General features: G+C 33.9%; 1 protein-coding gene across 1 annotated transcript; it reads right to left on the bottom strand.

Moving 5' to 3' along the window:
• Nucleotides 1-1604: 1604 nt before the first annotated feature.
• LOC133858847 (CASP-like protein 1E1) lies at nt 1605-4452 on the bottom strand. Its single transcript, XM_062294303.1, has 2 exons — nt 4078-4452; nt 1605-2150 (listed from the first exon to the last, which is right to left on the bottom strand). Exons 1-2 carry the CDS (start codon nt 4308-4310, stop codon nt 1814-1816), a joined length of 570 nt encoding a protein of 189 aa, XP_062150287.1. The 5' UTR covers nt 4311-4452; the 3' UTR covers nt 1605-1813.
• Between the last annotated feature and the right edge of the window lie 7181 nt (nt 4453-11633).

The raw sequence follows: 11633 nt of genomic DNA, 5'->3' as shown, positions 1-11633 counted from the left end.
ATAGCTTGCCAGGGGCGGAACTGCATTGGGGCTAGGGGGGACCCTGGCCCACCCAAGCCCCAAAATTTTTTCAAAAAATTCAAAAAAAAAAAAAAAAATTTACCTCCTAATTTTTTAATTTTTTTAGTTTTACCCCTTCAAAAGTTTTTGTTTTCAATTTGGCCCTCCATTTTTACAAGCTTGGGCCCGCCACCGGAGCTTGCTCTAGCCTTTTCTATTTCTTTTTAATTAAAAGATTGATGACATGGCAAAATTCCTGTAGGCATGTCTACATGCAATAGACGCGATATCCCCTCACATCCGCATCTATCTCAACGGTAAGATTAAGAAAAATGTCATCTGATGGACGACAATAAACAACTCCCGTTCTAGTAGTCATATGAAGTCGCAACTTAGTGAACCCCTCATCTCGAATGGGAAAAAAGATGACTTTTTTTTTTTTTTTTGGTCAGTGACCTGTTGCATGGTTATTCACGTGATGCATGCTACAGATTGCGTTGGATTTGGAAATCAATTTCACCTCTTTATTTATAAGCTGAGTCGGGTTTGGGTTGCAAAAAAGGGATTTAAAAAACGGGTCGAGTAAAACCGGAAAAATATTGAGTTCAGAAAATATATCCAAACATGAATTTATTAAAAAAAAACTCCGCTAACTCGCAAGCGTGACAATTTAGGTTGTTGATCTTCACCTACCACCCGGCGCACAATGACACGTGAAGATGTCGATCATCTTGTTCAAATGCGTTTTCTCTGGTTTTAATCTTGACAGTCCAACGTTTTTTCATGTGCATCCTTTTGCCACATGGAGATTCCTAGCTCCGCTTCCGAACGCAGCTGGCTCCCTTTTTCCCCCCTTCCTTGTCCATAGGTGTTTGTGGGATTTTTTTTTTTTTTTTTTAATTATGAGATTTTATTTTTTGAATTGTTGTTGATGATATTTGACATTGTCCGGGCAAATTTGTGTGGTTTCTGAATGATTTCAATCAGTGGAAAAATGTTTTTGATACCAAAACAAAGCAATGGAAAACATATTCAATATTATTTTCAAACTTTAAGATCTCAATCAAACAATAAAAATATAATGATTTTCTTCAATTTTTTTTTTTTTTTCCAAAACCGTTTTACATCGAAACAAATATAACCTAAAATAAAAAGAAAAGGAAAAAAATTTATTTGTAGTCAACTCAAAAGTATACAGGCTTGGGCCTGCTCCCAAACCAAACATTAGTGAAAAGAAAAAAAAGAAAAAAAAGACTTCTAAGAAGACCTTTAATGGCGATGGGTTAAAATATGACCTCAACCTCGCAAGATTAAGAGCATTCACATTTAGCTGGCCAGAATAATTAAAAGGGTTTACTAAGATACTACGGTGCTCATCAAATAGCTCAATAATACATAGCTTTTATTAATAAAATAATTAATCTGATTCTCTCTCTTCTTTGAGAATAATAAAAATAGATGAAGAAATAATATTTTTGATGAAATAGTAAAAATAAATGGCTAAAATGCTAATCCGGATGTTGGTGCTTTAAAAAAGTTTACAACTAAAATATAAAAATGTATTCTTTAACTAAATTTTAGCTAAATATTTGTTAACCCGAATGTGAATGCTCCAACATTTTATAATTTATTCCTTTCTTCCCTCATGAGAAATCTGGCCAAATGAAAGCCACAACATCATATCCATCACCCCCAATTTCTAACAAAAATAGGGATTTAGAAACTCATTCAATTCACTTGATACAAATGCAGGACATAACATTATTAGGGAGCCTTCTAATATTGTTATTAATATATACTTGACCATTTTACCCTAGGATTTTCCATGGCCTCTCAAAGCAGAGAAGACAACTATCGAGATAAACGCTAGTGATCCAAGCATAGAAAGCGCAATAGATGCTAACACTTGATGGCAAAATTTCTCAAACACGTTACACACTTTTCCCCACCGGAGGTGAGAATTCCCTTGGTAGCCAATTAAGCCGACTGCGGCGGTGGCTCCGATGCCGGAGAAGAGCAATGCCACCATTAGCGTATCGATGATGATGATCGCTGACTTTAAGACGCGGTTTGCACCCATGCCTGTGAATAAAAGGACTAGAGAGAGGGCTGCGTATGAAGATACAATAGCATTGGCCACCACAAAATACCTAGTTCACAAACAACAAAACAATTAATGTTAATAGAAATGATTAATGATTGACTCATTAAGAATTAATGTTCCATGTTCATGCTTTATTTTTAAATGGTGTTTTTTTACTAGAGAAAGTGTTTTGAGTAGTTTATCAATGTATTTGTTTTAAAAATAAATAGAGAACTATAACTCCTGGTTTAACACTAATATATATATTGAGCCCAGCCACTTCATTTTTTTATTTTTTTTTTACTTCCCCAAACAATAAAAGCAGAAGTTAAATGATTTATATTTTTTCCAAAAAAAAAAAAGAAGCTACTGGAATGGCCTAAAATGTGAATCTTCCTAATTTTCTTTCTTTTGGAACATGGAGGAGGTCAAATATTGACGGCGTCAGAATCTATAAACATTGACGGCGTCAGAATCTACCACATCCAAAAATGTCAATTCGAAGGAGACCCATAAACGCCGACTCAGCCAAATCCAGCAAATAACGAAGGGAAAATGCTAAAAGACAACTTTAGCACAATTAGTGCATAATGAGGTGGGATTTATGTGTAAGCCCCACCTTAATATGTCTTAAAATTGTGCATTAGTTGTGCTAAGAGTTGTGCATGAATCACAATCCAATAACCAAAATATTAAGACCCACGAACACAAACTTTAAGAAACTTATTTTTTGATTGGTTGTGATTCTTGTACAACTAGTGCACAATCTCAAAACACATTAGGGTGGAATCTACACATTGGGCTCATCCCAATGTGTCTTTGGGTTGTGCACTAATTGCATTTTTATCATTTTTTTTTTTTTTTTGTACTTTCTCCCTCTTTTGGTATGTTCCTTCCTATGCATCCTTCTTCTTTTGTCTTTCTTTCAATATATATATATATATATATATATATATATATATATATATATATATATATATATATATATATATATATATATATATATTTCTTTTCTTTTCTTTTTTTAAATTATCATTAAATTTATTTGGCCATGTAAATTCCACACATAAATTAATATATTCAATAGTAATTTTGAAAAGTAAAAAAAATGAAAGAAGGGACACCGAAGAAAATAAATTATTTCTCTTTATTAAAAGATGGATGATGTGACGAAATTTGTCTTTAGATCTCTAGCTATTTTGATTTAGAGAGCTGTTAGACGTTTATCTCTTTTGCAAATTCATTATTGAACAGATTTAATGGTGGATTTGTCTATATCTTTTACAGAGATGGACAAAAGAGATGAAAACCAAATATTTATATTTGAGTTATTAAAAGATGGATGATGTGTGCCAAGGCCCAAGTATATATGTGCTCTTTTAGAGCATCTCTAATAGAATAGGCAAACAGCTCATAATAGACAATTATGAGCAATTTTTTGTCTCCAGCAGAATAGATAAAATGTAATTTTTTTTTCATTTAGTGTGAATAGCAATTAGGCAGAATAGCTTATTTACTATTCACACTAGAAACAGTTTTTAATTATTTTCTCTCTCTTCCTTTCTTTCTTTCACACCACTATCTATCTTCCTCTTTCTTTTCACACACTCTTCCACATAAAATAATATTTAAAGAAAAGAAAGAGTAGAATAGAGAATATGTTGAAAAAAGTATAAAAAAAAAATAGCTAAAGTAAAGAGTTGTACTTTTTAATAGCTGCTTTAACTATTATTGTTAAAGATGCTCTTAATTTTTTTGAAGTGAACCGTGTTCCTAGCATGCGAAAAAGTAAAAGCACGTATTTATTTAATAGCATGTACTTCTCAAAGCATTATTTTAATTGCTTAAATAACATATATATACATATTTCACTTTTAAAAGCTGATTTGTATATATATGAAAAAATTTCTTGTAGGAAATGAAGCAGCACTCTAGAAAAATTTAATCACCATAAAAAGAAAGATAAAAGTAGAAGAAAGATCAGCTAGACTTACACGAAGGCAGACAAGTGATGCCACCTAGCAGTAACCGGAACATGGAGAACTGGCAGGGTTGAGACAAGCTGAACCGGAACAACCTTAGTCTGCTTGTCCACCCCAAGAAGAATAGCGGCCACCAAGGTGAGCACCAACGCCAAAACCCTCAGAATTAAATCAAAACTACTCCTCCCTCTTGTTCGGTTTCCCACCTTCACTTCCTTTAATTCTCTGTTCTCCACCCCATCCATCCCGGCCACCTGTGCTGCCTTTTCTTCTCAGTCGGAAAAAAAAGAGATTGAGTAACAAGGAAAGCAGCAGGGGAAGCCGCTTAAATAGAGGGATATATAAGATGATATCTAAGAGCCAACTACTCTCTCGGCTACGCTATTACTGCATGCGGACCAGCATATTTCAAAGTTCTGTTTGGATATAAGTGAACTAGAATACAGATATTTAAAATTTTATTTTGTTATATATATATATATATATATATATATATATATTGTCACATTCACCCTTAAATTTTTAGGAATTTTGACCATTAAATGAGTGGACCCTATTTCTAAATAGAGACAGGTTTCTTGTGAAGTTGTGCGAGTGCGAAAGTTTCACTGTAGCCATTTAAGGCAAGGATGCGAGCCAGCGCAGAAGTAGATGGAGTGCCGCGTAGATAGCTAGCTAATTTTTTTTTTTTTTTTTTTTTTTTTTTTTGAACTAGATAGCTAGCTAATTGATTGCATGGGTCGTCCAAATTTAAGAAAATTTGTAAGGATGATTGTTAGAAATTATTTATAAATTCACTTTATCCGAAAAGTGGTTGGATAACTCAATTTTTATTTGACTATGTAGGTTTTATAAGTGGTCTTTTATAATCACCTGTCCGCATGGGTGGAGCACCTTGTGCCTTGGCAGAGCCTGGCACCCCAAGGCCAAGGTGGTCCCCTAAAAAAAAAAAAAAATTCCTTAAAAAAAAAAATTTTAATTGTATCTCTAAATTTTATTTTTATTTTTTTTTAGTTTTGCCCCCCCAAATTATTATTTTTTTCATTTGGACCCCCCCAAATCTCAAATCCTAGCTCCGTCCCTGCCTGTCCGAATTCTCTCAAATTCAGACAAATAATTGTAGAAGGTCCTTATCTGTTAGAGTAATCATGAGAAGCCAAGCATTAACACGATGCATGGCCGACCTTTTTTTATAAGCAAAATATGTAATCTCACTCTATGTTGACTATATCTATTTACTATAAGTTTTACGTGGTATAAAAATATTCAGACAGATTTGTGTGATATTAAAAAACGACAAGTAAGTCCATACATTTAACTTCCGTCTAATATTTTGATGAAACAGTCAAATGTCATGTATGTATCAATCGAAATATGACACGTATCATACATAATAAAAAAACTATAAAATTAAAAATAATAATAATAAAAGCGGATGGTTGAGCCATATCTTTAGCCAAATAGGGGTGATCCAAACCACCCCCTCAATTTTTCTTTTTTTGGCCATTTAGGAGTAGTTTGGCCACCCCCATCAGATATGCTCGAAGAGGGTGGCCAAACCATCTCCATATGGCCATTTGGGGTGGTTCAGCGTCACTTCGACCACCCCCCCATTTGGCTAAAGGGGGCGACTCATCCACCTCCTATTCCAATATATATAGCTTTTTATTTTCTTTTTATTTTTGTAAAACATACGAGGATATCAAATTTCATCATGCATCATGGGTTCTCGATAGATAAGACAGACAACAAATCATGCTGATAAAGTACCTATAAGTACTGATACATTTATTAATCGTCATAATCATCATTCATATGGTTAATCAATGCCCTTAACCCTCTTACAATGAGGTTTGTGCATTCCGTAAGACTTTCGGTGCAACCCTAACGCCTTGGATTGCCCAAAGCGAGCTACTACCTAGTTGATCGATCGAGTCTGAGCCCAGATGATCTACTCAATTAGTGATACATGTACCGTGGTCACCCCCCTCCCCTCGGGGCGGCAGGTGGTTGCACAGTGTTGTATAATGATGACTTGCATTTCACAATTCATGGTGGGCCCCATTGAATTCTTTATTTTGTCACTTTTGTCTCACCCGTAACATTACTTCATGGAGAAATTTTTTATCTTACTTCATGGTGAAGTTTTAATGGCCGACTTAGCCTATATATATTGAAGCCTCACATTCGATCAATGAGTAGAGAGGCAGTAACTTTGTGGCAGTAGAGAAGAAACGAAAACAAAGAGTTACGCACGACGTACATTTGTGAGATCTTTTAGTCCCAATATTTCTCATGTTTGTGGTGCGGCTCAACACTTGGAGAATTTAGAGAGAACTTTCTCTTTTGTGTGATAGTAAGATTTGAGTGTATTGGAGCTCTTGGGTTTGAATGGTTTTTTCTGTATTACTCTTTGTACTCCATTCTTTTGATTGTGAGTTTCCTCCGGGTCGTCTCCTTTAGTGCATATAGGCTTATTAAGCCGAATCACTTAAATCTTGATATCTTGTAGGATTGTGTTATTTTTTAGGAAAAATTGCATATTGGTCCCTGTGGTTAGCCTAATTACAATCACTCTATCTGGTATCAAAATTAATTCAGAGATCCATGTAATTAGCTTAATTTACAAACCACTCCTTTGAGTCAAATTCCGTTAAAAATTTTAACAAATTCCGGTAGACGCCACGTCAGCACCATTAAGATGGCGACACGTGTCGATCATAATAAAAAAAATATAAATCTATTAAAAATACAAATAAATAAAACTTAAAAAATTATTATTATTTTTTTAAAAAAATTGAAAATAGAAAATGGGTGGCTACCGGTTGAGCAACCACCCCCAGGTGCCGAGGGTGGCGCGTGACCACCCCCAAAGATATCTAGGGGTAGTGTGTGGCCACGGCCAGGGGCCGAGGGTGCCGCGGGACGATGTCTGGGGGTGACCGCGTGCCACCCCATTGGCTGGTTGGGCAGCCACCCCTTTTTTTTCTTTTTTTCTTTTTTTCTTCTTTTAAATATAATTTTTAACTTTTATTTTTTTATTAAAATCGACACATGTCACCATCTTATTGGCGCTGACGTGGCACATAACTGAATCTGTCAAAAATTTAAACGGAATTTGACTACAGGGAGCAATTTGTAAATTAAGCTAACCATAGAGATCTCTGAATTAATTTTGACACGAGATGAAGTAATTTGTAATTAATGCTAACCACATAGACAAATAGTGCAATTTTTCTTATTTTTTATTTTGTTAATTTTTGTTTAATTGGGGATCCCTAAAATTATTATTGCACAACACACTTGTCACAATAGCCATCAACAACTACTTCTTAGTGTCAAAGTCTATATTAATTGGTATGCACATGCCACAAAGTTTCCTCCTTTCAACATTTTTATTTAATAGTGGCCATGCCCTACAAATTATTGTTTCAATTTTCTATACATGTAAAATAACATTTGAGTGTCACACAGTCATTAAGTTTGCAAATTAATTTTACTTAGAAACTCCTTGTTCACAACATTAAATCACAAGCATTTCACGACAGTACAAAAATACACATTTCATATTAAAATAGGAATGCTAAAAAAGCATTATTTAGGGTTTCATGTGAGTTTACTCACCTTGGTAGTAAAAGTTTTCAGTAAAGTCTCCTTCAAAGAACTGTTTCCCTCGTTTTCAAGGTATGCTATTCTTACTTTAGATTCCAGAAATAGTGTAGATTGAATCATGTTAGAGAGTACTTAATAAAGACAAACATAAAAAAGTATGCGACTAATCAAGTCTCAGGTATAGAAGAGGACAAAGAGATTAAAAAATAATAATTAATAAAGGCTAATCCAAGGGTGGTTAGGCATTATCACATTATCCAAATAAAATAAGGATGTAGTATATAGCATTACTCTATGCTTTTGTTATGATTTTAAGAGAAGTTTGATATTGTCCTTTGATAATAATTGACTTCTATCTTATTTTTTGTTGGCAAAAAATTATGTTACATTACAAGAGATCTCATATCGTCAATATTAGATGAAGAGTATTTCCCAGAGATAAAATGATGATGTGATACCTAAAAATGTTGAATGAATGGATAATATGGATTATAAAAATATTCATGAATATTAATGACATCTCCATCTATTAAATAGGCCTATGAGACACGCAAAAAAGAAAAAGAAAAATGAAAAAATATGTATATTTTCTTCAAACTATCATTTTATTGTCAATGTCTATCCTAAAGTAAAAAAAAAAAAAAAAAAAAAAAAAAAAAAAAAAAAAAAAAATGTTAATGCATCCCACCTCTCAAGACCAACATAAGGACAAAAATGAAGCTAATTTCTTTTCAATAAGACAAAGAATTTCTTATAAATTAAAAAAAAAAAATTAAAAAGAGGAAAACCGTGTTTTTAAATAATTTTTTAGTTTTTTTAAAAATAATTTGAAGAATTTTTATACTTTTATGAATGCTATTTTTGTTATTGACAATAGAGTGATGGTTTTAGAATTGATATTAAGATATGTGTACTTTTTTAAAAAAACATAAAAAAAAAAAAAAAAAAAAAAAAAAAAAATATAGGCATAAAAATTAGAGCATATTTAGTGTAATATTAATTGTGTGGCACAGCGGTTAACGATTGCGGTCAATAATTTAGAGGGGTATGGGCTTTATTTGTTAGGCATCCAAGTTCTCATCCAATACCAACCTTGAAATAAATGTGGCCATAAATCATTTCCAACCATCCACTACTTCAATTATTATTATATTATTATTATATTCTTTTTTCATCCTAAAACAATGGGATCCTCTTTTTCGATCTGGATGTCAATAAAGTCAGAATTTTAATGCACTCTGTCGCGTATACCTACCGCCGCCGGGGTTTAATTTTTCAAACTAACCCTACTTTCTATTATAGCCACAAAAATTCTTATTCATTAAGTTAACAAATGTGAGAAAAAAAACAAATAAAATAAAATAAAATTTTTATTCACTAACAATTTTTTAACCAGCTACCTTTATGGGGTTAACTAATTTTATCTTAGATGGAGATTTGAGCATACTCACTTTGGCATTTCAATTGTCCGCCATCACTCAAGATTGAAAATAAGCATCCACCATTTTTGTGTTCATTATGTGGCAAATTGGACTGCAACCATAATTTATTCTAGCTACATTCCTATATTTTCTCCTTTTATCCAACTCTCTTCCTTTTTGTATCGAAAGAGACTCCCCCTCAACTTTATATGTTCCTTAGCTTTGTTTATTTTCAACGTACTTGAAACAAAAAAAAAATAATAACCAAAAAACACGTTAAATCAATGCAACCATCACATTTTCCAAATACTTTATTAATATTATTTAAAAAATTTATGGGTGGCTCAAAATAAGGGTGGCTGGTCACAACTGTTTGGCCAAAGAAAGTGGTCGAGCCATGCCCTATTGCCGGCGGAAACAACCCCCATTTGACCAAAGGGAATGGTCAAGCCACCTTTTTTTTTTTTTTTTAGGTTTTATTTTTTTCAATATTTTTAGTTGTTTAATTTTTAAATAATATTATATTAATGAGGCATATAAAACAGGCGACAGTTGCTAATTGATTTGACATATCTCTCCATTAAAAACTTAGATGAAAGATGGAAGAACTATTTCCATTTTTCGGGTTCCTCCAAATATTTTTACAACACTTTGAAAAACCGAGAGGTCCATTTGATAAAGAGTCCTTACCTCGTACTAGGAAAAAAAAAAAAGTAATTATTCTTTTTTTTTTTTTTTTTTAAGTAATTACCCTTATTTTTAATGGTTTTCCTTCTTTACATACCTTCGTGTATGTAATTTTTCTCCCATGCACCCGCACTTATGAGTCGATGCTATTATAGACTCAATCCCATGAAAATGGGGAGTAGCCGGTTTCTTGTTCAAAATTAACAATTTTACCCCTCCTGAACAAGAAACTGGGCTCTCCCATCTAGGGCTGAGCAAAAACCTGCAAACCCGCCCCTACCCGTAGGACCTGCCTTGCCCCAATTTTTGTAGTTTTTAGGTGCTTTTATGCGGTTACGGGTTGGATTTTATCCAACCCGTACGGGGCGGGCGGGTTACGGGTTGAGGTTTAAAAAAATCCCGGGGACCTGCCCCGCAGACCCTTCTAAAAACCTAAAAACCCTACCCGGCTACCCCTTCTTCATTTCTATTTTCTTAGCCACCGCCCTTCGTCATCTTCATTCGTCTTCTTCATTTCTTTTTTGCAGTTGCCAGGAAACCCTTCCACCGCCTACCCTTCGTCTTCTTCCTTTTCTCCTTCACCCCCTTTCGCTCATCGTCTTCTTCCTTCCATTTCTGATGAAGACTAGAAGACTCCCTCTTCTTTTTCCATTTCTGAGGAAGACTGGCGAGTAGCGACCATGGTTCTTTGGCTCAAGATTCAGCTTTCAGAGTACTTCAAAATTCAAACCTCACATCCTAACCACTTCATCTACCCAAATCTTAAGGTACGCCTGTGTAATCTTTTATTGGCAATATTTATGACTCCTGTAAACAAATATATATAATATTATCTCGTTCTTGGTCTTTGATTTTGTGTTGAATAAATTCGTGATTTTGTTTCTCGTTCTTGGTCTTTGATTCTATGATGAATAAATTTGTGATTTTGTTTCTTGTTTCGTCTCTTCATCTTCTTTGCCCAAATTTGTGATTTTGTTTATTGTTCTTCGTTTTGGTCTTTAATTTAATCTCACTAGGTGGATGCTATTTTCGCTTTTTTGGCTTTCTTGGCCTATTTTTGCTGTAGAACCATACCCACAGGGATCCTCGCATACCCGGGGATCCCCGCCCCGTTCATCCCCAACCGCCCTGCACGGTTGAAAGGGGATTTTGGCGGGGCGGGACCAAATGAACTGAAGAGGATTTTTTTTCCCTAGTAGCAACTTTTTCTTAAACTTTTCTTCAATTTAGAAAATTAAACTACTTTTTACTTCTCTATTTAAATGCATTTCTTCTTTTATCATTTCCCTATACCATTTAAATATTTTTTAGAGTTAAATGCTTCACAGGTACCTGTGGTTAAGCCCGAAATCAAGTAGCCGCCTCTGTTTAAAAATGTGTCACGGATGGTACATGTCTTTAATGAAAAAATTCACTTGATATTTCTGTTTGGATTTCGTCTATTTTTTTTAATGGCAGTCCACGTCACTCCGCTTAAAATGCTAATACCTGTCTCGAATCCTACGTGGTAGTGTATCACAGGTGATACCCATGCTTTTACTGCCGGCCACCCCCATTTTGGCCCATGGCCAAAATATGTGAAGAGTTTGTACTAAATTTAAGAAAAAAAAATTGAGATTCAGGGATACTGTTGTTAATGCTCCAAGAATTAGGGAATGAATATTTCGACATGCTTATTCGCTAAATTATGACAATTTCTAAAAAATAAAAAAAAAAAAAAAAAAAAAAAATCACCTAGCTGAACCCATTAATACATAATCATGTATTCCATTTCATTTCTTATATATTAGGAGTACAAGTCCCCTAATAAATCACTTGGGGATCATTTGGTAAAATTTGTGTTTTTTC

This window comes from Alnus glutinosa, chromosome 1 (genome assembly GCF_958979055.1).
Source record: "Alnus glutinosa chromosome 1, dhAlnGlut1.1, whole genome shotgun sequence".
Lineage (NCBI taxonomy): Eukaryota > Viridiplantae > Streptophyta > Magnoliopsida > Fagales > Betulaceae > Alnus > Alnus glutinosa.
The sequence above is the reverse complement of the archived record's forward strand: the minus strand, read 5'-3'. Positions and strand labels throughout refer to the sequence as shown.

Bases quoted from the DNA above. Each gene is read 5' to 3' on its own strand.
- LOC133858847 (XM_062294303.1), bottom strand. From the start codon at position 4,310: ATGGATGGGGTGGAGAACAGAGAATTAAAGGAAGTGAAGGTGGGAAAC. The intron at 2,151-4,077 runs GTAAGTCTAGCT...TTTGTGAACTAG, and splicing joins CATCACTTGTCTGCCTTCGT to GTATTTTGTGGTGGCCAATG.